The sequence below is a fragment of the Trichomycterus rosablanca genome, chromosome 7, assembly GCF_030014385.1.
Source record: "Trichomycterus rosablanca isolate fTriRos1 chromosome 7, fTriRos1.hap1, whole genome shotgun sequence".
Lineage (NCBI taxonomy): Eukaryota > Metazoa > Chordata > Actinopteri > Siluriformes > Trichomycteridae > Trichomycterus > Trichomycterus rosablanca.
Genome location: NC_085994.1, coordinates 4,141,042 through 4,168,900, shown reverse-complemented (window position 1 = coordinate 4,168,900; position 27,859 = coordinate 4,141,042). Strand labels below are relative to the sequence as shown.

The following is a 27,859-nucleotide window of genomic DNA, read 5'->3' as shown; positions in this document are numbered from 1 at the left end:
GGTAGGGTTTCACCTGGCCTTCTCTACTGAGCATTGATTAAAACACTAAGACCTAAACCAGGGGTGTCAAACTCATTTTAACAGAGGGCCACGTCAGCATTACGGTGGTCCTCAAAGGGCCGATTGTAACGTATCCTGCTGTGATTGCAGTCACCTTTTAAGTCTTGGACAATTTGTTGTTTTTCTTGGAGGCTAAATTCTGTTTGGTGTCAAAATGCCAAATTTATACTGTATATTTATAACGTATATCTACATTTATACAGACGCGGCCGATTTTTGAAGCACAAACTTGTTTTCACTTTCCCATATTTTATTAAATTCTCTTCATTCTGCTTCAATTTTCTCTTCTTGTACATTTTAGGATTATTTGTAAATATTTCTCAGCATCGCTTGTTGGAAACCGCCTCAGTTAAACAATGATGTGGAAACACTGCCATCTAGTGGTGGGATGCAATCACTTTGTGGGTCACAAAATTGGTATGCATTGTGGGAGATGCAGTTTATGTATGATTTTACAGTGTATTTTAAGACGATCATACATCTTTAAAGCTCTCGCAGGCGAGCTAAAATGACGTGGCGGGACGAATTAAGTTTGACACGTGACCTAAACCTCAGACGACGTCGGTGGACTAGTGCATTATACTGCTACGCCACCTAAGCACCCTTGTGCTTACACATTTACATTTTCAGCATTTAGCAGACGCTTTTATCCAAAGCGACTTACATGATGTATATTTGAGGGTTAAGAGACTTGCTCAGGGACCCAGCAGTGGCAACTTGGTGGTGGCGGGGCTTGAACCGGCAACCTTCTGCTTACTAGCCCAGAACCTTAACCACTGAGCTATCACTGGCCTTCAGTTATCTGTACGTTAATTAAAACATACAGATAACTGAAGTATGCTCACAGATGCAAACCTGTCAACAACAGACTTTCTTTGGAGAATAAATATAGAATATAGTAAAATGATAGTACTCTAAGTGCTATAAGACATATTAAAACATTAAAGACTGTATGTACACTGCTCAGCCATAACATTAAAACCACCTCCTTGTTTCTACACTCACTGTCCATTTTATCAGCTCCACTTACCATATAGAAGCACTTTGTAGTTCTACAATTACTGAATGTAGTCCATCTGTTTCTCTGCATGCTTTGTTAGCCCCCTTTCATGCTGTTCTTCAATGGTCAGGACCCCCACAGGACCACCACAGAGCAGGTATTATTTAGGTGGTGGATCATTCTCAGCACTGCAGTGACACTGACATGGTGGTGGTGTGTTAGTGTGTGTTGTGCTGGTATGAGTGGATCAGACACAGCAATTATGATTGAATTTTTAAACACCTCAGTCACTGCTGGCCTGAGAATAGTCCAGCAACCAAAAATATTCAGCCAACAGCGCCCCGTGGGCAGCGTCCTGTGACCACTGATGAAGGTCTAGAACAGGGGTGTCAAACTCATTTTCACCGAGGGCCACATCAGCATTATGGTGGCCCTCAAAAAGCCGATTGTAACGTATCCTGCTGTGATTGCAGTCACATTGCTGTTTTTCTTGGAGGCTGAATTCTGCATTTATATTGTCCTCCTTTACCACAGACACGGCCTCATAACACAAGAGACGCACCGGTTTCTCTTCCTGAAGCACAAACTTGTTTTCACTTTCATTAAATTTCCTCCTCATGCTTAATTTTCTTAATTATCTTTTTGTACATTTTAGGATCATGTGTAAATATGTGTAACATCATCTACTGGCGGGCTGTGTCACTTTGCAGGTCACAAAATCAGCCTGCATTTTGAAAGATGCAGTTTATTTAGGATTTTACAGTGTATTTTTAAGACAATCATTCTGCCCTCACTAATAGTTTATACCCCTTGCTCAGCTAGACAGACAGACAGACAGACAGCTCTCTTCAGAATACAGTCGGTTTATTTGCTTTCCAGCTGTGTGATACACTGTGTGCATCAAAATGAAGTAAAAATACAAACAATAAAAACAATAAAGAACCTAATACAGTAAAAAGCACACAGCTGTAGTCAAGTGTTACATCTGGTACAATATGAGATTTAACCAAACGTAAAATAAGGAGTTAAAATTGTGTGTAAAGTTACTAATTGCTATAGTAACGTAACAACAGTATTTAATTACGGTAAATTTGTAACTAAAACGCTGTGATATACTCACTAAACATTTACTAACAACTGAGAATATAAACGCCACTACTTACAGACAATGCTTGGGTATTATATTGCAATATAATTATTTGCATTTATTTATTATTGAGGAGCGCATTAAATTATAAGCGCGTCTCTGTAACGACTCGAACCATCACAACAATCATACAGTCGTTAAACCTCTCGCGGGCCGGATCTGGCCCGCGGGCCGTGAGTTTGACACCCCTGGTCTAGAAGATGACGACTCAAACAGCAGCAATAGATGAGCGACCGTCTCTGACTTTACATCTACAAGGTGGACCAACTAGGTAGGAGTGTCTAATAGAGTGGACAGTGAGTGGACATGGCATTTTAAAACTCCAGCAGCACTGCTGTGTCTGATCCACTCATACCAGCACAACACACACTAACACACCACCACCATGTCAGTGTCACTGCAGTGCTGAGAATGATCCACCACCTAAATAATACCTGCTCTGTGGTGGTCCTGAACATTGAAGAACAGGGTGAAAGCTGGTTAAAAACAGTAAGTCGATAAACAGATGGACTACAGTCAGTAATTGTAGAACTACAAAGTGCTTCTATATGGTAAGTGGAGCTGATAAAATGGACAGTGAGTGTAGAAACAAGGAGGTGGTTTTAATGTTAATCAGATAAAACTGTTTACAAATCTTGTTAAGGACTGAAGTTATTTCAGACATTTTGGTCTCGATCTTCAATAATTCATGAAAACGATGAAGAAATACAGTTTAATGAGAGACTTGCCTGGTCTGTTTCTACTATAAAAATATAGGAGATGGAACAAAGATACGTAGTAAATACACTCGTAAAGCACAACACTGTCAGCACAACTTTTAGACTGAAAGCAGAGTGGCATTTCAATGATCTGAACACTGATCAGATGAAAAGAAAACAGCACATTTTCAAAAAATAAGTCAAGTTATTTTTATAGTACCAATATTAGCATGATGAAAAACAGACCATTATGGGTAGCATCATAAAAAACACAATTAACAGTACATTAGGATTTTCATTAGTAAGAACACAAGATAAAATATTTTTTTTCTATTTCCAAATAATGTTCAGCACATGATTTAAATGCGTTCAGGAAATAAGTTTAGACAGAACAGCTTAAAATAAAAAAAAGAAGTTATACACAGTATTTACAGGTAAAAATGTACAAGTAATTTCAATCCACAAATATTCCTCATATACAGCTCACAGCTGAACAAAAGCAGATTCACATTAGTCTCCGAATCAGTTCACAGATTAGCAAATTATAGCAAAAATGATAACAATGACAAGATACATAATACAAATCTTAGACTCCTTGTTTAACAGAATAAAGATGTAATTCTGGCACTCGAGCTCACTTGATCCTGGCTTTTCTTGGTAAGCAGACAAACGTTACCGACACAGGTATTTATGTTAGTGGTATATTGAACTAAATCACTGGAATAACAACAATAATAATGATAACAATGCAGACTTTGTAAAGTTACTCCCTCGGTCAGTCTACACAAACCCTCCATCTATCGCAGTAGAGGTGTTCTGGCTTTAGGGATGGCATGACTGCAAGGACAGAGAAATATATGATCAAGCAGAACAATCTCTGTATGTACTAAAATGTGCACGATTAAAAGGCTGACAAGGCAGAAGAAAGCCAACAACACAAGTGAGAGAAAGAGAAAGATGAAATACCATAGTCTTGTAAAGCGCATTGATTGCAAAGTGCTTTTCGATTTCTTTCTTCTGCACACGGCTCTTCTGTTACATGCAGACAGGGTAAAAAAAAAAGAGAGACAGGCAGACGTACATGCTGGTTAAAATGGTTGAAATTTAATGCAAGGACGTTGTGCATTCCAGTGCACTAACATCATCTTCATGCTACCCTCAACAAGATCTGATGTGAATATTACTTAATATTTGATCACTGATTATTTTAGTCATTTTTAAGCTTGTATGTTTATGTCTCAGCGGATTTAATGTTAAATTAATGTTGTGTGAATTGCCAATTACTGCATGTAGTGCTAAAAGTATATGCTGCTTAACTCTGTGGGTGTGTTCGAAGACCTAGTGAGCTTGAGTCTTGCTGTCTTACTGTCTAAACAGGCAGCTGCCTAAGTAGAGAGGATTCTAATAAGTCATTGACTTACAAGGCAGGTTATTCGAACGCACTGCTTAGACAGCGACTACATCGGTTTTCGCTCACTAAGCTAACACAGTTAGCATCAATGCCATTCAAACCAATGGGATGAGGTGGCACAACGTGCTAGCATGTCAACTAACATCTCCCCCTGTGTACCGAAGACAGTTCAACTGTCCCTGACGAGCGAGAACTTGCAAATAAATGACACTTGTGCACCTTTACACTTATATTGAAAATAAATCCGTTCTTTCTTTGCTTTGCATCGTCCGGCATATTTGTTATTTTTTTGTGAGAACAGTCATGCCGCACTGAATGCTGGGATTGCCTTCGCCATCAAGAAAGCATTTTAAGGCATCTAGGATTTCGAACAGCCTCCTTTTCGGGAGCGCGCACAGGATGACGTGAAATGCTGTCTATGTAGAGAGATCACTAGGTTTTCGAACAAACCCCGTGTTCTGTTGACACCGACTTCACTGTCTTGCTCTCTTTGAGGTCCCATAGAGAGGTAAAGGTGGGAGATTTTCTAAAGGGTGTATTAGAGAGTCAGCTGTACCCTCAACAACAGACTATTTTATTTAATCATGTATTTTAGAGGTGTATACATTAAACAGGGGTGTATAAATTATGGGGTACTTGCAGCACAATATCAATATAAAAATTTTGTTTATTTGCAGTTTTCATAAAATTAGGAAAATACTCATGAAGTATCAAGCTGATTGAAAAGTTTGTTTGTTTGTTTGTTGTAGTTACTCATTACACAAGATTCATCACTTCTCAAGGTTATATCGAACACAGTCGTGGACAATTTAGTGTCTCCAATTCACCTCACTTGCACGTCTTTGAACTGTGGGAGGAAACCCACACAGACACGGGGAGAACATGCAAACTCCACACTTTGGATCCAACCCAGGACCTTCTTGCTGTGGGGTGACAGTGCTACCCACTGAGCCACCGTGCCGCCCAAGCTGATTGAAAAGGGTTTAGGATATTTTGTGAGCTGTTAAAAGCTCTGGGGTCTCAGGGACCACAAACAGAACATGAGGGAGAATGCATGTAACCCATGGCTGTATTCCAAACTGCCCATACTCCTATTTATACTCTGTCAAATAAATATAACCAAACCTATAAGGAATGTATTATTTCCAGAGATTTAGGATTGTCATTTTAAATATTACAAAAACGATTTAAGGAGTGCGTTTTACTTAAACAAGGAGAAATAATTGTGAATGTGAGGTAGCTGAAGCAAACTAAAGTTTGTTTGTTTGGATTTGAACACCATGTTTAACACATATTTGTGTCATTTTATGGCATGAACTCTATTATGTTTGAGTCTGCTTATAAGCAATCTAAAGCAGAAGTTACTTTGTCTCTTAATGGACTGTCCAATCTCACCAGTGCCATACCATTTAGTGACTTTGAATGCAGCCTATAGGCAATTCTGTCCAATATACGTACCTGACGGAGACCCCAGAGAACCTTTTTCACAGATCTTGATAGGTCAGCTGTGGTGTCAACTGGTATTTCCAGATGTTTATGCAATCGTTTTGACACAACTGGTAGCCAATAAAAGCATTTTTAATGCATTTTCTCCCTCTTTAGCGCGTCCAATTGCCCAATTTGCATCACGCATCCTCTCTGCCTCTGCCGATCCCTGCCCTGACCGAGGAGATCGAAGCTAACCCACTCCCCCTCCGACACGTGGGCAGCAAGCCGTATGCATCTGTCCACCCACACGTTGACGAGTGTTCACACCCTAAGTGCACTCCTTCCTCATCTCTGTGTATACGCCTCTAATCAGCCAGCAGAGGTCGTAACCGCACCATTCTGACAGAGAAAGACCCACTTCCGACCTTAGTCCCGCCCATCTGAACAACAGGCCAATCGTCGTTCAATCGTCGGTAAGGCAGAGCTGGATTCGATACGACGCACTCGAGATCCAGCTCCGGTTGCGGCGTGTGTTTTTACCGCTGCGCAGCCCGAGCGGCACAGGCGGAACAATTTTAAGCCACAATGTGGTCGACGGGCTTTCGTTCACATGTACAGTAAACTGCTTTGGTCACCCTACTTTTGGAGGTTTTAAGCAGCAGCCTACGGGCAGTTTTACACATTTCTAGGAGTGCAAAATCACACTAAACAGAGAGAAAAGTGATAAGCCAAGAGTCGAGAGAAGCCGCAGCCTGCAAGTCATGCTGAAAGTCAAGTAAAGCAGAGCTCGTTTTGTGATGTTTATCTGCTAATAACTTACTACGTTTAGAAGACTCATGCTGTGGCCATACGGCTTGGTTGAGCAGAGACCAAGTGGCTCACTGCTGGTTGATTTGATTCGTTTAATGTTTGACCGCTTGCTCATGATAGCTGTAGCCATGGGGCCTGGATTAACTTCACACAACTCATGCTTCTGTTCACTGGCCAATACGGATACGTTTCCTAACGAACGGGCGAGTCTGGCATGTAATAACGGGCTGTCAAAAGGAAAGCAATGAATTCATTATAGACCGTCGAGTTAGCTTGTTTTAACATGTAAATATAACCGTTAAAAGCTGTGACTGAACGAATACCAACCTGCTGCTTCGGTTTGTGCCAAGGGTGGATCTGCTTCTTTTCCTGTCGTCCACATCATCAGAGGAATCTGTGGTATCTACAGATTTGCAGCTTTGAGTACTTGAAAGAATGATCCTGCATAAACACAAACAATTCACACTTAATTTAGCCACATACAGTCGGGTTTAATATACACCGATCAGCCATAACATTAAAACCACCTCCTTGTTTCTACACTCACTGTCCATTTTATCAGCTCCACTTACCATATATAAGCACTTTGTAGTTCTACAATTACTGACTGTAGTCCATTTGTTTCTCTGCATGCTTTGTTATCCTCCTTTCATGCTGTTCTTCAATGGTCAGGACCCCCACAGGACCACCACAGAGCAGGTATTATTTAGGTGGTGGATCATTCTCAGCACTGCAGTGACACTGACATGGTGGTGGTGTGTTAGTGTGTGTTGTGCTGGTATGAGTGGATCAGACACCTCACTGTCTCTGCTGGACTGAGAATAGTCCACTCACAAAAATATCCAGACAACAGCGCCCCATGAGCAGCGTCCTGTGACCGCTGATGAAGGTCTAGAAGATGACCGACTCAAACAGCAGCAATAGATGAGCGATCGTCTCTGACTTTACATCTACAAGGTGGATCGACTAGGTAGGTGTGTCTACTAGAGTGGACAGTGAGTGGACACGGTATTTAAAAACTCCATCAGTGCTGCTGTGTCTGATCCACTCATACCAGCACAACACACACTAACACACCACCACCATGTCAGTGTCACTGCAGCGCTGAGAATGACCCACCACCCAGATAATACCTTCTCTGTGGTGGTCCTGTGGGGGTCCAGACCATTGAAGAACAGCATGAAAGCAGGTTAAAAAAGTATGCAGAGAAACAGATGGACTACAGTCAGTAATTGTAGAACTACAAAGTGCTTCTATATGGTAAGTGGAGCTGATAAAAAGGACAGTGAGTGTAGAAACGAGGAGGTGGTTTTAATGTTATGGCTGATAGGTGTAGATCTGGAGTGTCCAAAATTTTTACGCAAATGATCTACATCAGTGGTCCTCAACCATGCACCGGTCCGTGGGTCATTTATTACCAGGTCGCACAGAAATTTTTTATTTTCTACCTTTACGTACCTTTATCAGTCACATGATACCAAAAAATTAAGCCCACAAACGCAGGGTTCCCACTGATTTTCCACCATTGGTGAGGCGTATTGTTATGCTCCTCGCCAATGGCCCGTGAAATCATATCTTATATGAAACCGGCCCGTGGTGCAAAAAAGGTTGGCGACCACTGATCTACATCAGTGAGCATTTGACCTGATATGAATTTTATTTTTCCTCTAAATTGCAGCAGGTGGTGGTTCAATACACAAGGAAAGCAGTACGCAAATGCTAAAAGGGCCGAGACCAGCTAAGGGAAACGAAGGAGTAATGTATTTCTGATGCTCCTCTGCAAGCCTGAATACGAGACTATGTTCCAAGTACAGGGGAGGAAAGTACCAGAACGAAAAGAGGGCTTGGCAATTGGACAGCATGCGCCAACCACAAGCCTCTGTGTGTCAACAAACACCCTGGTGTGTAGGGGTTTCACAGGTGAAATCTGGTTGTCCACAAATACTAAGGGAAAACATCATCAAGATCGAGGCTGCAGATATAGAGAGGCAAGAAAAGCATGTGTTTGCAATAGAAGAATTTACTACATGACCAAGCAAAGAGGAAAATAAGCTAGTTGAGGTATTTCAGCCTAAATAAAGAGAACAGTGACTTAAGACTTAAGTCAGCCTAATTCCATATTGTCTCCGGAAACATTAGGTTGCAACTTTATGGTTGGGTTTCCAAGTAAGCAGTTTTCTCCCCCTTTAGCGCGTCCAATTGCTCAATTGCATCGCGCGTCCTCTCTGCCAACGCCGATCCCTGCTCTGACCGAGGAGATCGGAGCTAACCCACGCCCCCTCCGACACGTGGGCAGCAAGCCGCATGCATCTCATCACCCACACGTTGACGAGTGTTGTGCCACCTAGCGCTGTGTACGGAGAGACGCACCCTGAGAGCACTCCTTCCCCATCTCTGTGCAGGCGCCTGTAATCAGCAGGCAGAGGTCGTAATCGCACCAGTCCGACAGAGAGAGACCCATATCCGGCTCGGTCCCGCCCACCTGGTCAAACAACCGGTCGATCGTTGTTCGCGTGGCCGCTCAGCCTTCAGCCGGCAAGATGTATTCGAGATCCCGGTCTGGTTGCGGCGTGTGTTTTTACCGCTGCGCCACCTGAGCGGCCAGTGAGCCGTTATTTTCCAATGCACGTAATTCTCAAAATATTTTATGAAGATGTATAAATGTCATTTATTTGCAAATTTTGGGTTGGTCAGTGACAGTTTAACAGTACACAGAGGGAGATGTTAGCTGTTAGATGTTAGCCATAACTTGCTCGGTAAGCTTAAACTGCGGCAGTAGGCGGGGACAGATGATGGCACAATCACTTTTTGACTAGACTGACTCAATAGCTGATGTCAGTCAGAATCCTCTCTACTTAGGAAGTGGCCAGCAGGCCAGCAAGTTCCTTATTTGGTGTGCCCAGATACACTATGGGTCTATCAGATCTCCACAATGAATACTGTTTACTAGTGTTGTCATGATATAAAACTGTGTCTAGGAATAAAATAAAACAATATACACTCAAACTCAACAGAAATGTTGCTGAAATAAAATCTGTCATTGTGTTCAGGGGGGAAACAGAAAAGAAACAAGAGGGTTATTGAGAATGGAGAGACACGAACACACTTACAGCATTTTAAGTCCAGAGAGGGGGTAAGTGGTTCAGGCGAGAGCTCACTTACAATCCTGACCTGCCTACACAGTAATGCAGGGCAGAAGAGGGGAAGCCAAATAACAGGCACCACAGGACAAGGCTACAAAGTGAAGAAGCTACCAGCCATCTAGACATGGGGGAGGGACAGTTTAAACACAACACAATAAGAAGGAAGAAGAGACAAAAGACTTCTAGGCAAATGACCGTTTCCCTCTACCCCAGCCTAGGTCAAGCATGAACATTATTTGTAACAACTGCAACGATGAAATGCAATTGTATAGTTATTAGTTACACTGCGTGAAGACTAACTTGACGATTTTTGCCCAAATTGGTAGCATTAATATCAGATGGTAGAACTGAGGTGATTTATACTGAAGCAGAGGGAAATATGTGGGCCGTTTTAAGCAGCCTTAGGTAGCCTACAGTCATGCATTCAACACGTTAATGGCAGCCAACAAGCAACAGAATGTGTACATTAAGCATAGCCTCGAAACACATTGCATCATGCAGGTCAGACAGTATTAGGGTAGATGCAGAGCCGTAGATAGAGAGAGTTGCGACACTCCTCGATCTCGCGGTTCATGTAACCCTCAATAGTTCCAAACAAACCCGGCGCTGTCATGTTCTCATATGGGACAGGCAGCAGTGAATGAAATATTAAACGGCAAATAATAAACATTTGTACAATTTCTGGGTATTTTAAACTGCCTTTACATTTACTGCATCTGCTTCAATGTCAGTTTGGTATATAAAGTGGAAGATTGATGTTTATAATGACTTGTTAATAGGTCGTTCTTGTTAACACACAGTACATTATATTAGCATACATTACATAATGCGATATCATTAAGTAGTAGAGACAATATACAGTACAGAGATTAAAGTTTTTTTGTTTTGTTTTTTTGCATAAACTAATCTCCCTTCACTTTCCTGAGGATTCATAATAATAATCATTTTGGCTAAACTTTAAGTCATGTGCTGGATTCATAAGGTTTACCTGCACTGAATGAACAGATTCATAAACACATTACCGTACCTTTAACATTATAGTGCAGGTACATGTAATAGCTTCATTCATCTCTTATTTCATGAGTGATTAATAATTGATTCCTACATGTAATACATGAATGAATTCATTATGAATATGCACAAGTTCATTTTGTCTAATGTAAGTGGTGGACAAGGTACACAAACCATGTAGTTGAGTTAAAGTAGAGATATCCAAGGTAACATATTACTCCAGTAAAAGTAGTAGTAAAAGTAAAAATACTCTTTACCTCCACTAAAGTACTAAACTAAATTTACCTTCAAATGTACTTAAGTATGAAAGTAAAAGTATAATGATTTATTGTGGTTCTAATGTTTTATGATCATTTCTGTAACAAGACTCTTGATTAATCAACTCATTTTAGGTGAAAAGACTCGTGTGTCATTAATTAAGCTGAACTGACTCAGCTAAATTCGGTTATACCTATTAATTAAGATAAACATGTAACATTTAGTGCTGAGCAAATGCTAAACAATAACAGTATTAAGTATATTAATGACATTAAATTCATAATTTTTTTAAAACAAAGCAACATACAGCTAAAAATGTTTGATAAGTAGTGGAAATGAATGGGGCTCTATGGGATGTTTGGAACTATACAGAGCTCCACAACCCGGAAGCTGTGCAGAAAAAATGTCCCGCCCCCTTTCCAACGGTTCCCTATGGGAGTGTCGCCGCTCTGTTCTCTCTACCGCTCTGGTTAGATGCCTGCAGCAAAACATTAAAATATGCATACAGCAGTGTTAGTTGTTCGTGCCATGAATTCTGTAAGGTGTTGGCCCAAGATCCTTAAAGAATGTTGCCATGGTGGCATGCTGGCATCATATCAATACTGTAGATTTATCAACGTCAAAAAATAAAGATTAATCAATCCAGTTTGATCCTGTCTGCCTTAAGGTTCAATATGATACGCATTCTAAGATGCCAAACTGCTCATTACGGTTGTAGAGAGGAAAGTCACTGCGAGATGTGATGAAGGTACTTACGATAAAGAGCCAGTAGAAACTCTGGACTGGCGTTTACTCTTTAATGCTCTTAGTTTGTCCCCTTGGGTAAAGCCACTGGACTCCTCTTCCTCATCATTATACTGAAAAAAGTTTGATAAATGAATAAATTCATGGACAAGCAGCAAAATAAAGTGCTCATTCACTATAGAAGAAATGTGGACACCTGTCCTAATTATTGCTCAACTGTTTCAGTTACACAGTAGCTAACAAATACATAAACTCCTTTATACACCGATCAGCCATAACATTAAAACCACCTCCTTGTTTCTACACTCACTGTCCATTTTATCAGCTCCACTTACCATATAGAAGCACTTTGTAGTTCTACAATTACTGTCTGTAGTCCATCTGTTTCTCTACATGCTTTGTTAGCCTCCTTTCTTGCTGTTCTTCAATGGTCAGGACCCCCACAGAGCAGGTATTATTTAGATGGTGGATCATTCTCAGCACTGCAGTGACACTGTGCTGGTATGAGTGGATCAGACACAGCAGCGCTGCTGGAGTTTTAAATACCGTGTCCACTCACTGTCCACTCTATTAGACACTCCTACCTAGTTGGTCCACCTTGTAGATGTAAAGTCAGAGACGATCGCTCATCTATTGCTGCTGTTTGAGTCGGTCATCTTCTAGACCTTCATCAGTGGTCACAGGATGCTGCCCACGGGGCGCTGTTGGCTGGATATTTTTTGGCTGATGGACTATTCTCAGTCCAGCAGTGACAGTGAGGTGTTTAAAAACTCCAGCAGCGCTGCTGTGTCTGATCCACTCATACCAGCATAACACACACTAACACACCACCACCATGTCAGTGTCACTGCAGTGCTGAGAATGATCCACCACCTAAATAATACCTGCTCTGTGGTGGTCCTGTGGTGGTCCTGACCATTGAAGAACAGCATGAAAGGGGGGTAACAAAGCATGAAGAGAAACAGATGGACTACAGTCAGTAATTGTAGAACTACAAAGTGCTCCTATATGGTAAGTGGAGCTGATAAAATGGACAGTGAGTGTAGAAACAAGGAGGTGGTTTTAATGTTATGGCTGATCGGTGTATAATCTGAATGATATGTATCATCTGTATAATCTAAAATTGTAAACGATTACCCACCATTCCTTTTTTTCTTGCTGCATTTTTCTTGTTGGTCCCGTTGATTGTGATGTCGTCCACACCCGACAGTATTCCCGTGACGGCCGCTTTGTTTGAGCCGTTTTCCTGCTCGCTCTGCTTCTGCCGGTACAGCTCACCCTCCGCCCATAGGTTTGACTGTTTACTGTAGGACGAATTCGTAAGAATTTACAAACACTTGTTCAGATTGTTTGACATAATGTCTGTAATCATGACGCATTACTTACTCCACAATAAAACTCTGCTGAGGTCCGATCACCGATCCGGGTCGGCAGATTCTGATCCAGGCGATTGCCTCGGCAGCAGTCAGTTTAAAGTGCTTCATCAGGTAGCAGCCTATCAGCGTACCGGTGCGACCAAGCCCAGCTAAAACACACACAGAAAATGTTTTTTCAATAGACTTTTCTTGTGTATCATGATGAACAGATAATTACCACAACCATGTAAACTAAAGCTGGGCAAAACTTGTACAATTCTTTTCACATTTTATGCATCATAACTGTTTGAAAGAGAATACAGGTATGATATTGTCCTACAGCATGAACTTTGACAAATCAACTAGAAATGGTAAAACTAACAGCCGTGTAACAGCCGTGTACACTCATCTTTGCTCTATACTAGGCAAAACACAAGTTCAGTTCACCGTTAATATGGGTAATATTTGTGTTTTTTGCTCATTTTATAAGTTACACTAGGTAAACATTATATAACACTGACTAGACACTGGACACTATTTATTAGGGATGCATCGATACCATTTTTTCCCAACCGAGTACGAGTACAAGTACATGTATTTTTGTACTTGCCGATACCGATACCAATACCTATTTAGAATACGTTGTTTTTTTTTTTTTTAAGAAAAACACACGTGAGAAGTAACGAGAAGTTTAATGATACCACGTCCAAAAATGCACGTCAACAAGTAGCGAGTGATCGAAGTGTTTGTGCGCTGACGTGATGAAATCAAGGAGGAAAAATAAATGAATCTGAGTGGATTTGGCAACACGAACAGCATGGATTGTTCTGTAGTGAGTTGGAGGTTAATAAATATTTTTGCAATGTCGGTGTTTTGTTGTTACGTTTTGTAGAGAACGAACGATCAGGTCAGAAATACTGTAAACCGTGTGTGTGTGTGCTGATGTATTCTGATATAAACTATATCATCCCCCTGTCCCACCTGTTTACACTCCTCTCCTGCGTTTCCCCTCACGCCGTATCCTGCGTTCTCATTGGCTGTTCGACGTGTCACTCGTTCCCAGTCGCACGTCTCAGATCAGATATCTGACGCGCTAGAAAACTCGAGCGCTCGGCGAGCCGGTCGGATCGAGTTTTGGATAGTTCACACATAGCGATCGAGTGCCGAGTTTTGATCGCCGAGCGAACGCCGAGTCGCTCCCGAGCCGGCAAATCTAGCGCCGACCGGCCGCCGAGCGAAAATCAGGGCAAAAATCGTGTAGTGTGAACCAGGAATAACGCAGCGACGTGCACTAGGCTCACCGTATCGGATGTTTAGTATCGGAGCCTCGTTTGCGAGTACGAGTACGAGTTAATGAGCGCGGTATCGGGCAAATACCCGACACCAGAATCGGTACTCGTGCATCTCTACTATTTATTTACCATTTGCATTTTACACATATCTGCTAGTTTGGAATCGAAGGATGCAATTATGGCTTTGAAGTATTATTTGCCTACAAGCTTTACGTTATGAAAATGAGTATAATTCAAAACAATGCAAAACTCCATTAGAATCAGATAAATGTGTGCATTTCACCTTTACAGTGAACAGCTATGGCACCACTGGCGTTCTCACAGATGGTTATGAACTTGTTAACGATGGTATCATTGGGCGTGCTCCCATCAACGAAGAAGAGGTCGCAGTGGTCAAAACCCATATCTGTGAACCGCTTGGCATCGTACATCTTTTTGTTGAGGCGGACAATCGTGGTGATGTTGTGTTTTTTGAAATATGAGAAGTAGGCCTCAGGAGCGTGGAGTGGATAACCTAGAGAAATAAGCAAGTGCACCAGTAAATTATTATTTTATACGTCTGTAGAATATCTACCAAACTCAGTATTACGTTCTTTATTTACCGTTCTCAATTTTGCTTTTGGGGTGTGGGCCACTGAATGCCAAAAACTTTCCAGGAATAATCCAGTTGAAATCTCCATTCTCAGCTCTCTGTGAAACAAATCTGATTCACTGACATGCACCTTGAGGAAAAATTTTTTAGGATGGAAAGAGTCTGAAAATCTACCTCGTAATGCTCATATTCTTCCACATCAAAGTTGGAGAAATCCAACCAGCCAAACTTTAAAGCCTTAGCAGAAATAATCAATAAATTAATCACATTACAAGGTATACATGAGAAATGCAAGTGTACATTTATGGGCTGTAATTTACCTTGTGCACAGCACGTAAACAATCAAGGATGTTCAGATTGTACATGCAAGTTCCATATGAAGCATCTCTGTAAATGAAAACAGGAAAATTATGAGTTTACCGAAATCTATTGGCACCCTTGGTAAAGGCTGTCATTCAAATACCTTTTAGTTATTTAAATATTTAAAAAGGTATTTTTTAGATAAATTGAAACACCTTTCAGAAATTATAATAACATTCAACAAAAGCATCTAGTGCCTAGTATTGTTTGTTTGTTTATTAGGATTTTAACGTCATGTTTTACACTTTGGTTACGTTCATGACATGAACGGTAGTTACTCATTACACAAGATTCACCAGTTCACAAGTTTATATCTTGTGACCAGTGATGGATCCGGAACAGTTTGCCTACCAGCCAAACTTGTCGGATAATACACAGGCCTTGTAGGTAGGTAGATAGGTAGATAGATATACTTTATGTCATATATACATATACACTTGTGTACAGTACAATGAAATTCTTTCTTCGCATATCCCAGCTTGTTTGGAAGCTGGGGTCAGAGCGCAGGGTCAGCCATCGTACGGCGCCCCTGAAGCAGACAGGGTTAAGTACAAGAAGGGCCAAAGCAGACTGCATTTGTTGGGGAGGCTCCGGTCTTTTGGACTGCATGAGACTGTGGCAGCACTGTGGGAGGAAACCGGAGCACCCGGAGGAAACCCACACAGACACGGGGAGAACATGCAAACTCCACACAGAAAGGACCCGGACCGCCCCATCTGGGGATCGAACCCAGGACCTTCTTGCTGTGAGGCGACAGTGCTACCCCACTTAGCCACCGTGCCGCCCAGTTCCTAGTATTGACTCTAAATGTCACCCATAACTTCCTGTTTCACTAGAGTAGAAATACACATGGTGGTAATCACAAAATACACTAAAGGAGACCAATATTCAGATTTGTTCAAAATGCCCCCCTCCCCAATATACTGGTGTAAGAATGATACGTAAACATATTCCACCCGCTATCTTTGCATAATCTAAGAAACAGACAACGTTCCTATAGTTTGTTGATGAAGGGAATGTTTTAGAATTGCAGGAACCCCCTGTCGCCCCCAGCCCTGGGTGGTTTTGGTCCTCCCTATTGTTCAATTCATGGCTAGTGTCTGACAAATCGACCTAAAGTCCTTACCAACATGAGTGAACCTGGAAGGTCTGATCAGATTGTATATTGGGGAGTTTAATGATTCGTTCCCGTAGACCACTGAAGTCGTGTCGTCATTTTGTAGGCCACGCCATGTTGTTATGCCCATGTTTGGTAACCCGGGTCTAAGAGAAATTTTGAATGGGAAAAATGAATGGAGATTTCGCAAATTGCCTCTCTCGCATCCTGTAGTCATAAAAAATGTTCCAGAGCTGTTAGGTTTTGTTTTATGGAGATTCTTCTGTCTATTATCACTGGATCCTCTGACTTATGAAGTCGTTAAAGAGTCAAAATATGAATAGTGCTACATGTAAGCTAATGCTACTGCGCACTGAATTGACATCACTAAACTTGAAGCCTGCTAATGTTTTCTTTTTGTTTTCTTTTATAAGCCTCTTAAATAACCGCACGAAGCAGCGCGATTCACCGGGGTAACAGTGCCGTGATATTCACAAGTTTTGGTTGATATTTTTAGTAGCTAGCTACATTAAAGTAGAAAGCGAGGACGGTCGGGTGTTACGCCTTCGGTTGTACTCACCAAAAGCGAGCCGCTCGTTCCGTTGATTTGATCGGTGTAGTTCAGTGACGTCTAATTAATGCGCAGTAGCGTTAGCTTTCGTGTAGCGTTATTAGTATTACGACCCTTTAACGACCTCGTAATTCAGAGGATCCGGTGATGTACAGGAGAAAAATTTACACAGGACGAAACGTACAGCGTTCTGAACATGTTTATTTAGCACAGGATGCGTTAGAGTCGATTTTTTGAAAACCCCGTTCATTTTTGCCATAGGAAATCTGAGTTAGACCCGGGTCTCCAAATATGGGCATAACGAGGACTACAGAATGACGCACGACTTCAGTGGTCTATTTACCAAAAGTGACGATAATACCAGACTAATTAACTTAATTTGCATGAATGCAGATTCACCTATAGGTATACACAACAATTACCTGAATGATAGATAAGTGGGTTTTCTAGACACTAGTAGACTATACGCTTCTTCAGGGGTTTTCTGAAGATGCATCACCTTGAAGGAACAAAAGCAAATCATTCCTGTTACTTCTTGTAAACTAATTTTAATTCAACAAATGAGCAGTGAATCAACAGGTTTTCAATAATTTAATACTCACAGCATAAGATCCTATTAAATAAGCAGCGTTTGATTGCTTCTTTTTGTCCCCACACGTGTAAAAGACAATTTTCTTCTTGGCATGTGAAAGACACTGTGGAAGAAAATACAAAATAAACTATTTAAAAACTCCAGCAGCGCTGCTGTGTCTGATCCACTATTCTCACTATTCTCAGTCCAGCAGTGACAGTGAGGTGTTTAAAAACTCCAGCAGTGCTGAGAATGATCCACCACCTAAATAATACCTGCTCTGTGGGGGGTCCTGACCATTGAAGAACAGCATGAAAGGGGGCTAACAAAGCATGAAGAGAAACAGATGGACTACAGTCAGTAATTGTAGAACTACAAAGTGCTTCTATATGGTAAGTGGAGGTGATAAAATGGACAGTGTGTAGAAACCATGAGGTGGTTTTAATGTTATGGCTGATCGGTGTATGTTGTTCTTTATAGCCAATCGTGATTCCCTCACCTGTTACCAATCCACCTGCTTATTGCAAAATATTCTAAAACACTGTAATTTGAATATTTAATAATTACTTGTAACTATTTGTGTGTTACATGCATTAAATATTGTTTACATTTACAAAGTGCAATAATCTGGTCAGTAAAATTATTTATTTTATATTATATTAAAGATGTTCCTTACACTTACAGTTAAATTAAGGTTCATGAGAATTAACAAATCACAGAATCTTGTTTTATCGCATTTTACAAAATGACTTGATTAATAGATTGTAAACAGGAAGGCATTTCTTTACAACATGATAAATCTGAATTACCTTAAGCTTCTTGGTGAGCTTGCAGCAGAAGCGATAAAACATAGCCAGGTTGAGGGGACCAAAGTCTGCATAAAAGCTGTGTGGTGAGAGAGCAGAAGTATTTTGTATTGCACAAGCATTAGCAATTAAAAATGTTTTACACTGCAAATAGTCATTTCACTGCAGACTAAGATTACTGAACTTACTTTTCATATGCAAGTTCGTCATCTATGCAAAAACAGTGTCTCTCAGGTGTGCTTCTGATTTTCTGATTTAGGATGGCAAAATACAGTTGATCTGCAAAATACAATAACGCGGTATAAATCATATAAGGAAACATATTAGATTTATAATGAAGAATACTGGACATCAATGTTACATACAGTTGATCTGGTCAACAAAAATAAATAAAAACATCCTGCTGTGTTTTTTACTTTATATTTACCACACGGCAGAGTTGATTGATCAGTTTTAGCGCCGTACCGACACACTGGGGTCATTTATACGGCGATACTCAAGCTGCTTCTTCACTTTGTGTCATTTAAAACGAATTATAAAAGATGTTTTAGATTTAAATATGTTAAAAATTAATTATTTTCCCTGGTGCTGTAGATTTCGTGTCTCGTTTTCATTAAAAAACCTCAGTCTTTCTGAGTTTAGTGTTTTGCAGTCTATCAGTATGACCACACGGCAGAGTACCCAATAAAATTAGTATTAAATCCTGATGAAAACTGTACGGTAGATGGCACAGCAAACTACAGATGCCCCAATACCCATGATTTACACAATACGTACATGTGTTATATAGTCTTACATGTTTTACACTGGGTCGTTATTCTTTACGTTTTCTATACAGTAGCCAATCTTAGTGATATTTACATCAGTGCCATGAAGTTAAATGCATTCTGCATTTTTTGATTATTACGTTTTTAATAATTGGTCAATTTTCATTATACTTTACGGCAAGGTCACGATGCTGGATACAAGTCTATAGTAGGACCCTGATGAGTTCTTTATTATTTATTAGTAAACAAAGACAAAATAATTTGCCGTGTATACCGATGGTTCATACATCAGTGTGCCAGACTGTTGACTTTATAACAAAAATTCTAACCCCACAAACACAGCTGTGTAAGGACACCACTGTTAAAACCAACACATTTTACATTGGCAATGTTGTGTAGTTGCAGTTATAAATGAGTCCAAATGAAACATGTTTAAGGGTTCCAACAGTATTGTTCTGCATCGTTATATAGTAACCAGTCAAAACTGCTTCTTTGGCACAACACTGTAAAATATTCACTGAGCATTATTAACTTTTCTGACCTGAAATGTTCAAGTTTAGACCAGAGGAAACATTTTGATCTTCCAAAAAACAATATAACTATATAATAAGTAAGCTGTTAAAATCAGGTCAGTGTTACAACCCACCTTTAATCAACATATCCATTTTATTACTTTACACCACCACGTTATCTACAGTCATTAAGGGTTTTAAAGTATGCCAACCTTTTAAAGATTTTAATCGCTTTTGACTTCAATACTCTCTTAATAACATTATCTCCAGAATGTTCCAGACCGGAGGACACAAACTTGAAGCAGCACCATGTAGAAGGAAAGGGTGACCGAACATGATTTGTTCTGTAACATGCATATTTACATTCACTTTTTCCAAAGCGACTTACAGTACTCTCACAGCATATTGTCTAAGCAATTGAGGGTCTCGCTCAAGGGCCCAACAGCGGCAACTTGGCAGTGGTGGGGATTGAACCAGCGACCTTTCGATTACTATTCCAGTACCTTAACCACTAGGCTACAAAATTTACATTTTTGGCATTTAGCTGCCGTTTTTATCCAAAGCGACTTACAATACTGTGACAGTATATTATCTAAGCAATTGAGAATTCAGGGCCTGGCTAAGGGGCCCAACAGTGGCAACCTGGCAGTAGTGAGACTTGAACCAGCGACCTTTTGATTACTACTCCAGCACCTTAACCACTAGGCTACAACATTCACATTTTCGGCATTTAGCAGATGCTTATTTTCAATGCGACTTAGAGTACTTTCACAGCATATTGCACGAGCAATTGAGGGTCTTGGACGTTGCTCAAGGGCCCAACAGCAGCACAGCAACTGGGCAGCGGTGGGGCTTGAACCAGCGACGTTTCGTTTACTATTCCAGTACCTTAACCACTAGGCTACAACATTCACATTTTCGGCATTTAGCAGACGCTTTTTTTCCAAAGCTTTCACAGCATATTGCCCGAGCAATTGAGGGTCATGGGTCTCGCTCAAGGGCCCAACTGCAGCAACTTGGCAGCGGTGGGGCTTGAACCAGCGACCTTTCGATTACTATTCCAGTACCTTAACCACTAGGATACAACTGTATATGGGGGGGGGGGGGGGGGGGGGGCAATATATGCTCAAATAAGCAAATATGATATGCTCAACCCCCCCCCCCAAATGCTCCACTCACTAACTTTGCATAATGTTAACCCCCCCCCAAGCTGCTTTTTTTCAAAACGACTTACAGTACTTTTGACAGCATATTGTCTAAGCAATTGAGGGTCTTGCTCAAGGGCCAACAGCAGCAACTTGGCAGTGGTGGGGCTTGAACCAGCGACCTTTCGATTACCATATAATAAACCTTGATTTGATTTATTCCAGTACCTTACCCAATAGGATACAACTGTATATGGGGGGCAATATATGCTCAAATATGATATGCTCAACCCCCCCAAATGCTCCACTCACTAACTTTGCATAATGTTAATACCCCCCCACCCCCAAGCTGGTGCAAATGACCAACCCATGAGTAATGCATTATTGAATGCATTATTTGCGACACTGTGTATAAGTGAATGTACTGTACAGTTGGATTAATCTATTCACAACCTAAATACAAAGATGCATGAAGGTTCAGTGATTGCTGAAATGTTCATTTAATCCAAACATTCAAAACGAGACAATAAGCCACAGTCACAGTGTTCCGTACATCACCATTCCCAGCATAAAACACTGGCGTACGTAACACTGTGAGCTTACTATATGTATACCACTGCAAACACACGCGTATATTAGATTAGTTTAAACGAACAAACAGAAGGCTTTATGATCGATGCCCTAAGACTCCCAGGTTGTAAAAATGAAACCAACGTGTGACTGCAGGAGATTTGAACGAAAGTCCCGGATGTGGCTGCTGGGCAGAGGACAAAGTACCGGGCGAACAATGAAACAGCCCAGAAAAGCACTTTAAATCCATTAATCGTGATGTTTTGACTCACCTTTGATGAATTCGATGCTGTTTGGAGGATACTCGTTTTCTTTAGACATGCTGATTCTTTGTTTACTTTTAAAAAGCTTTGCTATACACTTAATTCACCACAGACAAGGCTGATATCTGTCAATAATGTCTGAATTCGTGCTGCTTTCGTGTGGTTTATTAAACCTTGACCTGTCGCATGTTGAAATGAGCTCGTTAACACTCAAAAAAACCTCACACACACTCACACACACACACACACACACACTCCTCCTGCTAAACAGCATTTAAATTTCGCCCGGCCTCTCACTGCTCTCCTGAATGACTACGGTCTGTTAAAGCTCGAACGCGATTGGCTGAGACGCCTCAACGGACGCGTCAATCATCTAAGCCCCGCCCTCCAAGATTTAAAGTTCAGCAAACAGGGCAGGAGCGACTCTGATTGGAACACAGCCCAACCGTTCCTAGACGAGAAGCTTTTATCAGCCAATAGAAAGCTTTGCTCCACAGGCCAATGATTTTGTGCCAGTGTGTGTGTGTGTAATGTAAATGTCACCATTTTTATTGTAATTTGCACTGTTTTTATTATTATTTTATTCTATTTTATTTTCTATACTTGTAACTATTTTGTATAATTGTTATTTCTTACTGTTATATTTATTTTTCTCTGTAACTGAGCTCTGCCAATACGAATGCCCTTATTTGTCATGCCAATAAAGCTTCTTTTGAGTTGTTTGTTTGTTTATTAGGATTTAAACGTCATGTTTTACACTTCGGTTACATTCATGACAGAAAACGGTAGTTACTCGTTACACCAGATTCATCAGTTCACAAGGTTATATCGAACACATTCGTCATGGACAATTTAGTGTCTCCAATTCACCTCACTTGCATGTCTTTGGACTGTGCGAGGAAACCCACGCAGACACGGGGAGAACATGCAAACTCCACACAGAAAGGACCCGGACCGCCCCACCTGGGGATCGAACCCAGGACCTTCTTGCTGTGAGGCGACAGTGCAACCCACTTAGCCACCGTGCCACCCTCTTTTGAGTTGAGTGGAGTGGAGTGTGTGTGAGTGTGTGTGTGTGTGTGTGTGTGTGTGTGTGTGTTTATATTCAGTATACTGTATATACAAGGTGAGTAAAAAACCGACCTCTGTACCTTTGCCCGTAAACGTGGCAAATGTTTAATGTTCTAAAATACATTTGCAAACAAAAAGATTATTATCTTGTCCACCACATTATTATTATACCTTGTACAATAATAAACAGTCCACTGATTTTGTGCTTGTGTGTGTGTGTGTGTGTGTGTGTGTGTTTATATTCAGTATATACACACTGTGAGTCAAGAAAGACCTCTGTACCTTTGCTCTTATCCATGGCAAATGTTTAATGTTAGGAATTAAATTTGCAAACAAAGTGATTATCACCGGGTGGCACGGTGGCTCAGTGGGTAGCACTGTCTCAGCAAGAAGGTCCTGGGTTCGATCCCCAGGTGGGGCGGTCCAGGTCCTTTCTGTGTGGAGTTTGCATGTTCTCCCCGTGTCTGCGTGGGTTTCCTCCGTGAGCTCCGGTTTCCTCCCACAGTCCAAAAACATGCAGTCAAGTTAAATGGAGACACTGAATTGCCCTATAGGTGAATGTGCGTGTGTGTCTGCCCTGCGATGGACTGGCGCCCCGTCCAGGGTGTTACTGTGTGCCTTGCGCCTATTGAAAAGCTGGGATTTTGTATCTCCAATTCACCTCACTTGCACGTCTTTGGACTGTAGGAGGAAACCGGAGCTCCCAGAAAAAAACCCACACAGACACAGGGAGAACATGCAAACTCTGCACAGAAAGGACCCGACGCGACCCACCTGGGGATCAAACCTTCTTGGCGTGAGGCGACAGTGCTAGCCACCGAGCCACCCATAACTGTGGCAAATAATGTTCAGAATTAAATTTGCAAACAAAGTGATTATCACCACCACATCTTAAGCATGTTACCTTGTGAAATGATCATTTTCAATTTTCACAGTGATATTTTCAATACAACAATACATCACACCTTTAACTGTGAACAATAACATTTTAATTGTTATTAAAATATCATTATGTGTCATTAAAATTATTATCTGTTTTGGAATTGCAAATGTTTAAAATGCCCCCTCTTTCGCATGGACACAGACACTAGGTCACGAACGCCACTGCTTGTGAAATAATTGATTGACATTTGCCAGAGTTACGGGCAAAAGTACAAAGGGCCTTTTATTTTAAGTATTTTTTGCACACTGTGTTCCTCTAGTATCTTATTACTTTGTGATCACAGGATGCTGTTCTCCTCCCAGAGAACTGTTTAAAAATCCCAGCTGCACTGTGAGACCTGATACACTCATACCAGTACAACCTACACTACCATGTCCATGTTTGTGTCATTGAACTGCTGAGCCACCTCCCAAATACCATCTGGTTACAGACAAAATTACTCACAATAACATACATATCCAGTTCCTGTTGCATGCACGAGAAATGAAAGTGGGTTAGTGTCAGTGCGCCATCAGACACCGTTCCACCCAAGTTTCAGCCATGGTGTAATCTGTGAGCAGTCAAGATTAGAGTAAAGTGAAGGACCCTCGTGGGCGTGTCCTTTACATGACTTAAAAGGATGAATGTAAACAAGCCAGCCTGTATTTGTGTTTCTAAGATGGGTTTCCACCCCATTGTTGTGATACACTTAACTGTAAATCAGAATCCTGTGTCATTGTATTATTCAGTCCATTACACCACATTTGTAATAGTATGAACAATAAAATATTGAGCAGTGCTTTTAAGTAATCACTCACTGTACATTCTGCATCCAAGTAACTATATGCGTATGCAAGAGACCATTACTTAATTCATTTGAGTAACTGAACAAATTAGAGATAATATAAAGAAAACTGTACATGTAAAGTTAAGTTTCAAGTCAAAAACAAACACACTGACACATTGTTTGAGCTGTAACATATAGTGTTCAAATCTCATTGGCTGTGTTAAATAAGACAACACATTAAACCTAACACAGAGTGTGCTTTCCATAACCATAAACAGATGTTTTCAAACAAACAACACCATGTATGTTGTTTTACCACATCTGTCTTGAATGTTGCTCAAATTGAGCTATACACCGATCAGCCATAACATTAAAACCACACACATTGTCCATTTTATTGGCTTCACTTACTATATAGAAGCACTTTGTAGTCCTACAATTACTGACTGTAGTCTATCTGTTTCTCTACATACTTTTTTAGCCTGCTTTCACCCTGCTCTTCAATGGTCAGGACCCCCACAGGTCCACCACAGGGCAGGTATTATTTAGGTGGTGGATTATTTAGGTTAGTTTGTGTTGTGCTGGTATGAGTGGATCAGACGCAGCAGCGCTGCTGGAGTTTTTAAACACCTCACTGTCACTGCTGGACTGAGAATATTCCACCAGCCAAAAATATATCCAGCCAACAGCGCCCCGTGGGCAGCGTCCTGTGACCACTGATGAAGGTCTAGAAGATGACCGACTCAAACAGCAGCAATAGATGAGCGATCGTCTCTGACTTTACATCTACAAAGTGGACCAACCAGGTAGGAGTGTCTAACAGAGAGGTAGGAGTGTCTAACACACAAACACACCACCACCATGTCAGTGTCACTGCAGTGCCGAGAATGACCCACCACACAAATAATGCCTGCTCTGTGGTGGTCCTGTGGGGGTCCTGACCACTGCAGAACAGCATGAATGAGGGCTAACAAAGCATGCAGAGAAACAGATGGACTACAGTCAGTAATTGTAGAACTACAAAGTGCTTCAGTATGATAAGTGGAGCTGATAACATGGACAATGAGTGTAGAAACAAGGAGGTGGCTGATCAGTGTATATCAACTAATCGAGTTAAGGTTAAGGTACTGGACTAGTAATCAGAAAGTCACTGGTTCAAGCCCCACCACTGCAAGGTTGCTGCTGTTGGGCCCCTGAGCAAGACCATTAACCCTCAATTGCTCAGAATGTATACTGTAATAACACACACACACACGTTGACATAGCCGATTCCCTTACAGACTACATGCACACACCACTGCTGTATATGCAGCTCTGTAACTGCGTGCACAACGACAACAGGCCTCGGAATTTCAGTTTACACCAGCACACCAGCACACCAGTACCAATCTACCACCAAACGGTTCTTGTTTACCTGTTATTTCGATGTAAACATCAGCCTGCGGCTCCTCCTCCTCCTCCCTCTTCCCGGTACAGAGCCTCTTCCTGCGCTCAGCTCGCCGCTGCCGCTTCCGCTTCATTTCAGCGCTCCGCATTAAATATCCGCTCATTCAGAACCGATCACTGCCCGAGATGATCTACATTGTTATCGGTGCTGTGGTTCTCAGCGCTGAATCACACTCATGTTGTTGTGTTATGGGGCTTTTCCTTCCTCCCACCCCGGCCGTCTCTCTCACCGACGCGTCTAGCGCAAGTTTCTCTGAGTCCCCTCGGTGTGACGTCATTTGCGCCATCCGCTTCACCGCCGCCTCACAACACAGCGCAAAACAAACCAGAGTTGGAAAGTAACGAATTACATTTACTCGCGTTACTGTAATTGAGTAGTTTTTTGTGTACTTGTACTTTTTAAAGTAAATTTTACAACCAGTAATTTTACTTTTACTTAAGTATGTTTTGTATTAAGAATTGTAATGCGCTACATTTTAAATAAGATCCGTTACTGAGTAAAATAAACGCTAAAAAAATCGCGTCTGGGAAACTGCTGTAGTAAATTCTGCGATGGGGAGTCGGATCTTTTGGCTCGGTTCCTTTTAAAGAGCCGTTCAAAAAAAATGGCTCTTCATTCTTTTCCTCAGGCAGCGAGAGGCGCTACTGTAACTATAATACAGCCCCGATATTAATATCAACGATGAACAATCATCTAATTCAAACAACACTTTCATGAGAAAAAAAAGATTGTTGTCAAAAGTGTACAATTATAAAACGGATAGTTCCGGTCCTAAAATCTGATTGGCTGAGCCGCGTTCGAAGCCGTTGTAAAATTAAGCAATAGAACACGAGAGGGAGTGTGTTATCGCGAATAACATCACGGCTGTGATTCGGTCGTAGATCGTCACAGCCGTGATGTTATTCGCGATAACACACGACCTCGAGTGTTCTATTGCTTTTATACAACAGTTTTTTACAAAATAAAGAAAGAAAATAAATCAAAGAAGTCCTGAATTTCATAATAAATATGCTTTAATATTGACAATACCTTCCGCCAAAAAGTAGTTCCACAACGAATATAAAGTTTAACACTGCAAAGCAGACATCCCAAGTTGCAAAAACTCATTTCAGGGAGGTAAGAGCAACAAGAAGAAAAAGGCAAGAACCTCCGAAGGGAAAAAAAAGAAATAAAAAAACCTCTTGCACACACCAAAGGATTATGGGTGAGAACAGAACTTCTAGGAGCTGCTAACTGGGCTATTAAGCTAACTGTTCGCGTTACAAACACATTAATAATTAACACAAAATAGTGCACTAGATTGTGTATCAGATCACCAATTTATGTTCCCTACATAGTGCACTAGATAGTGAATTAGACAATTGATTTATGTTCCCTACATAGTGCACTAAATTGTATATCAGATCACGGATTTAAAACGCGATCTGGAAAAAAGTCTGTGTCGCCTGCGTGCGCGTGTGTGTGCATGAAGCTTGTCGTTACTGGCAACGCATCAGCGGAGTAATACAGTTGTGGTGTGAAAAGACCGTCCTGTTATCACCAATATCAGCACAGTTAGAACGCTTCTCAACCAATCAGATTGTAAGGTCGGAACTAACTGTTGTATAATCCCAGATAAACGCACACCTATGACCACCTCACATCATTAGTGTGATTGCAGAATGCAAGCACACTATTGTTATTGTTATTTTCGTTTTCAATATATTATTGCCATTCCGCCCGTTTTTTGTCTCCCTTTCTTCGTCCGCAATTTTCGAGATATCGACCCCGTTCCAGTGCCAAATCGTCCGGCCCATACGGGAATGGACTGCTTGTATACAGCTTTTGGATCGAACCAACACTGTGGGCACAGTGCCCGTTTTAAGGTGCCCGTTTTGCCCCATTGACTCCCATTCATTTTGAAAAAAATTTCGAGCTATAAATGCCGTTCCAACTCTTGATGGACCGGGTCATTAATTAGCGCCCAAATCCAAAAAATCATCTGGATACGCCCATTTGTGTGGCATTTATGCCCGTTTTTGC

At 41.2% G+C, this 27,859-nt stretch overlaps 1 protein-coding gene across 5 annotated transcripts; it reads right to left on the bottom strand.

Moving 5' to 3' along the window:
• Positions 1–1,905: 1,905 nt before the first annotated feature.
• On the bottom strand, positions 1,906–26,227 carry cdc14b (cell division cycle 14B). 5 transcript variants are annotated; one of them, XM_062998870.1, is made up of 16 exons: positions 25,805–26,227; positions 18,542–18,632; positions 18,357–18,432; positions 17,579–17,671; positions 17,399–17,475; positions 15,270–15,336; positions 15,124–15,186; positions 14,960–15,047; positions 14,641–14,871; positions 13,097–13,235; positions 12,852–13,014; positions 11,723–11,823; positions 6,882–6,995; positions 6,565–6,781; positions 3,872–3,937; positions 1,906–3,742 (listed from the first exon to the last, which is right to left on the bottom strand). In XM_062998870.1, the coding sequence occupies exons 1-16, from the start codon at positions 25,938–25,940 to the stop codon at positions 3,728–3,730; spliced, it is 1,737 nt and encodes a 578-aa protein (XP_062854940.1). In that variant the 5' UTR covers positions 25,941–26,227; the 3' UTR covers positions 1,906–3,727. The 5 variants fall into 5 exon arrangements, with proteins under 5 accessions (XP_062854940.1, XP_062854942.1, XP_062854941.1 ...); XM_062998872.1 differs by lacking the exon at positions 25,805–26,227 and adding an exon at positions 21,620–21,825; XM_062998871.1 differs by lacking the exon at positions 3,872–3,937.
• Between the last annotated feature and the right edge of the window lie 1,632 nt (positions 26,228–27,859).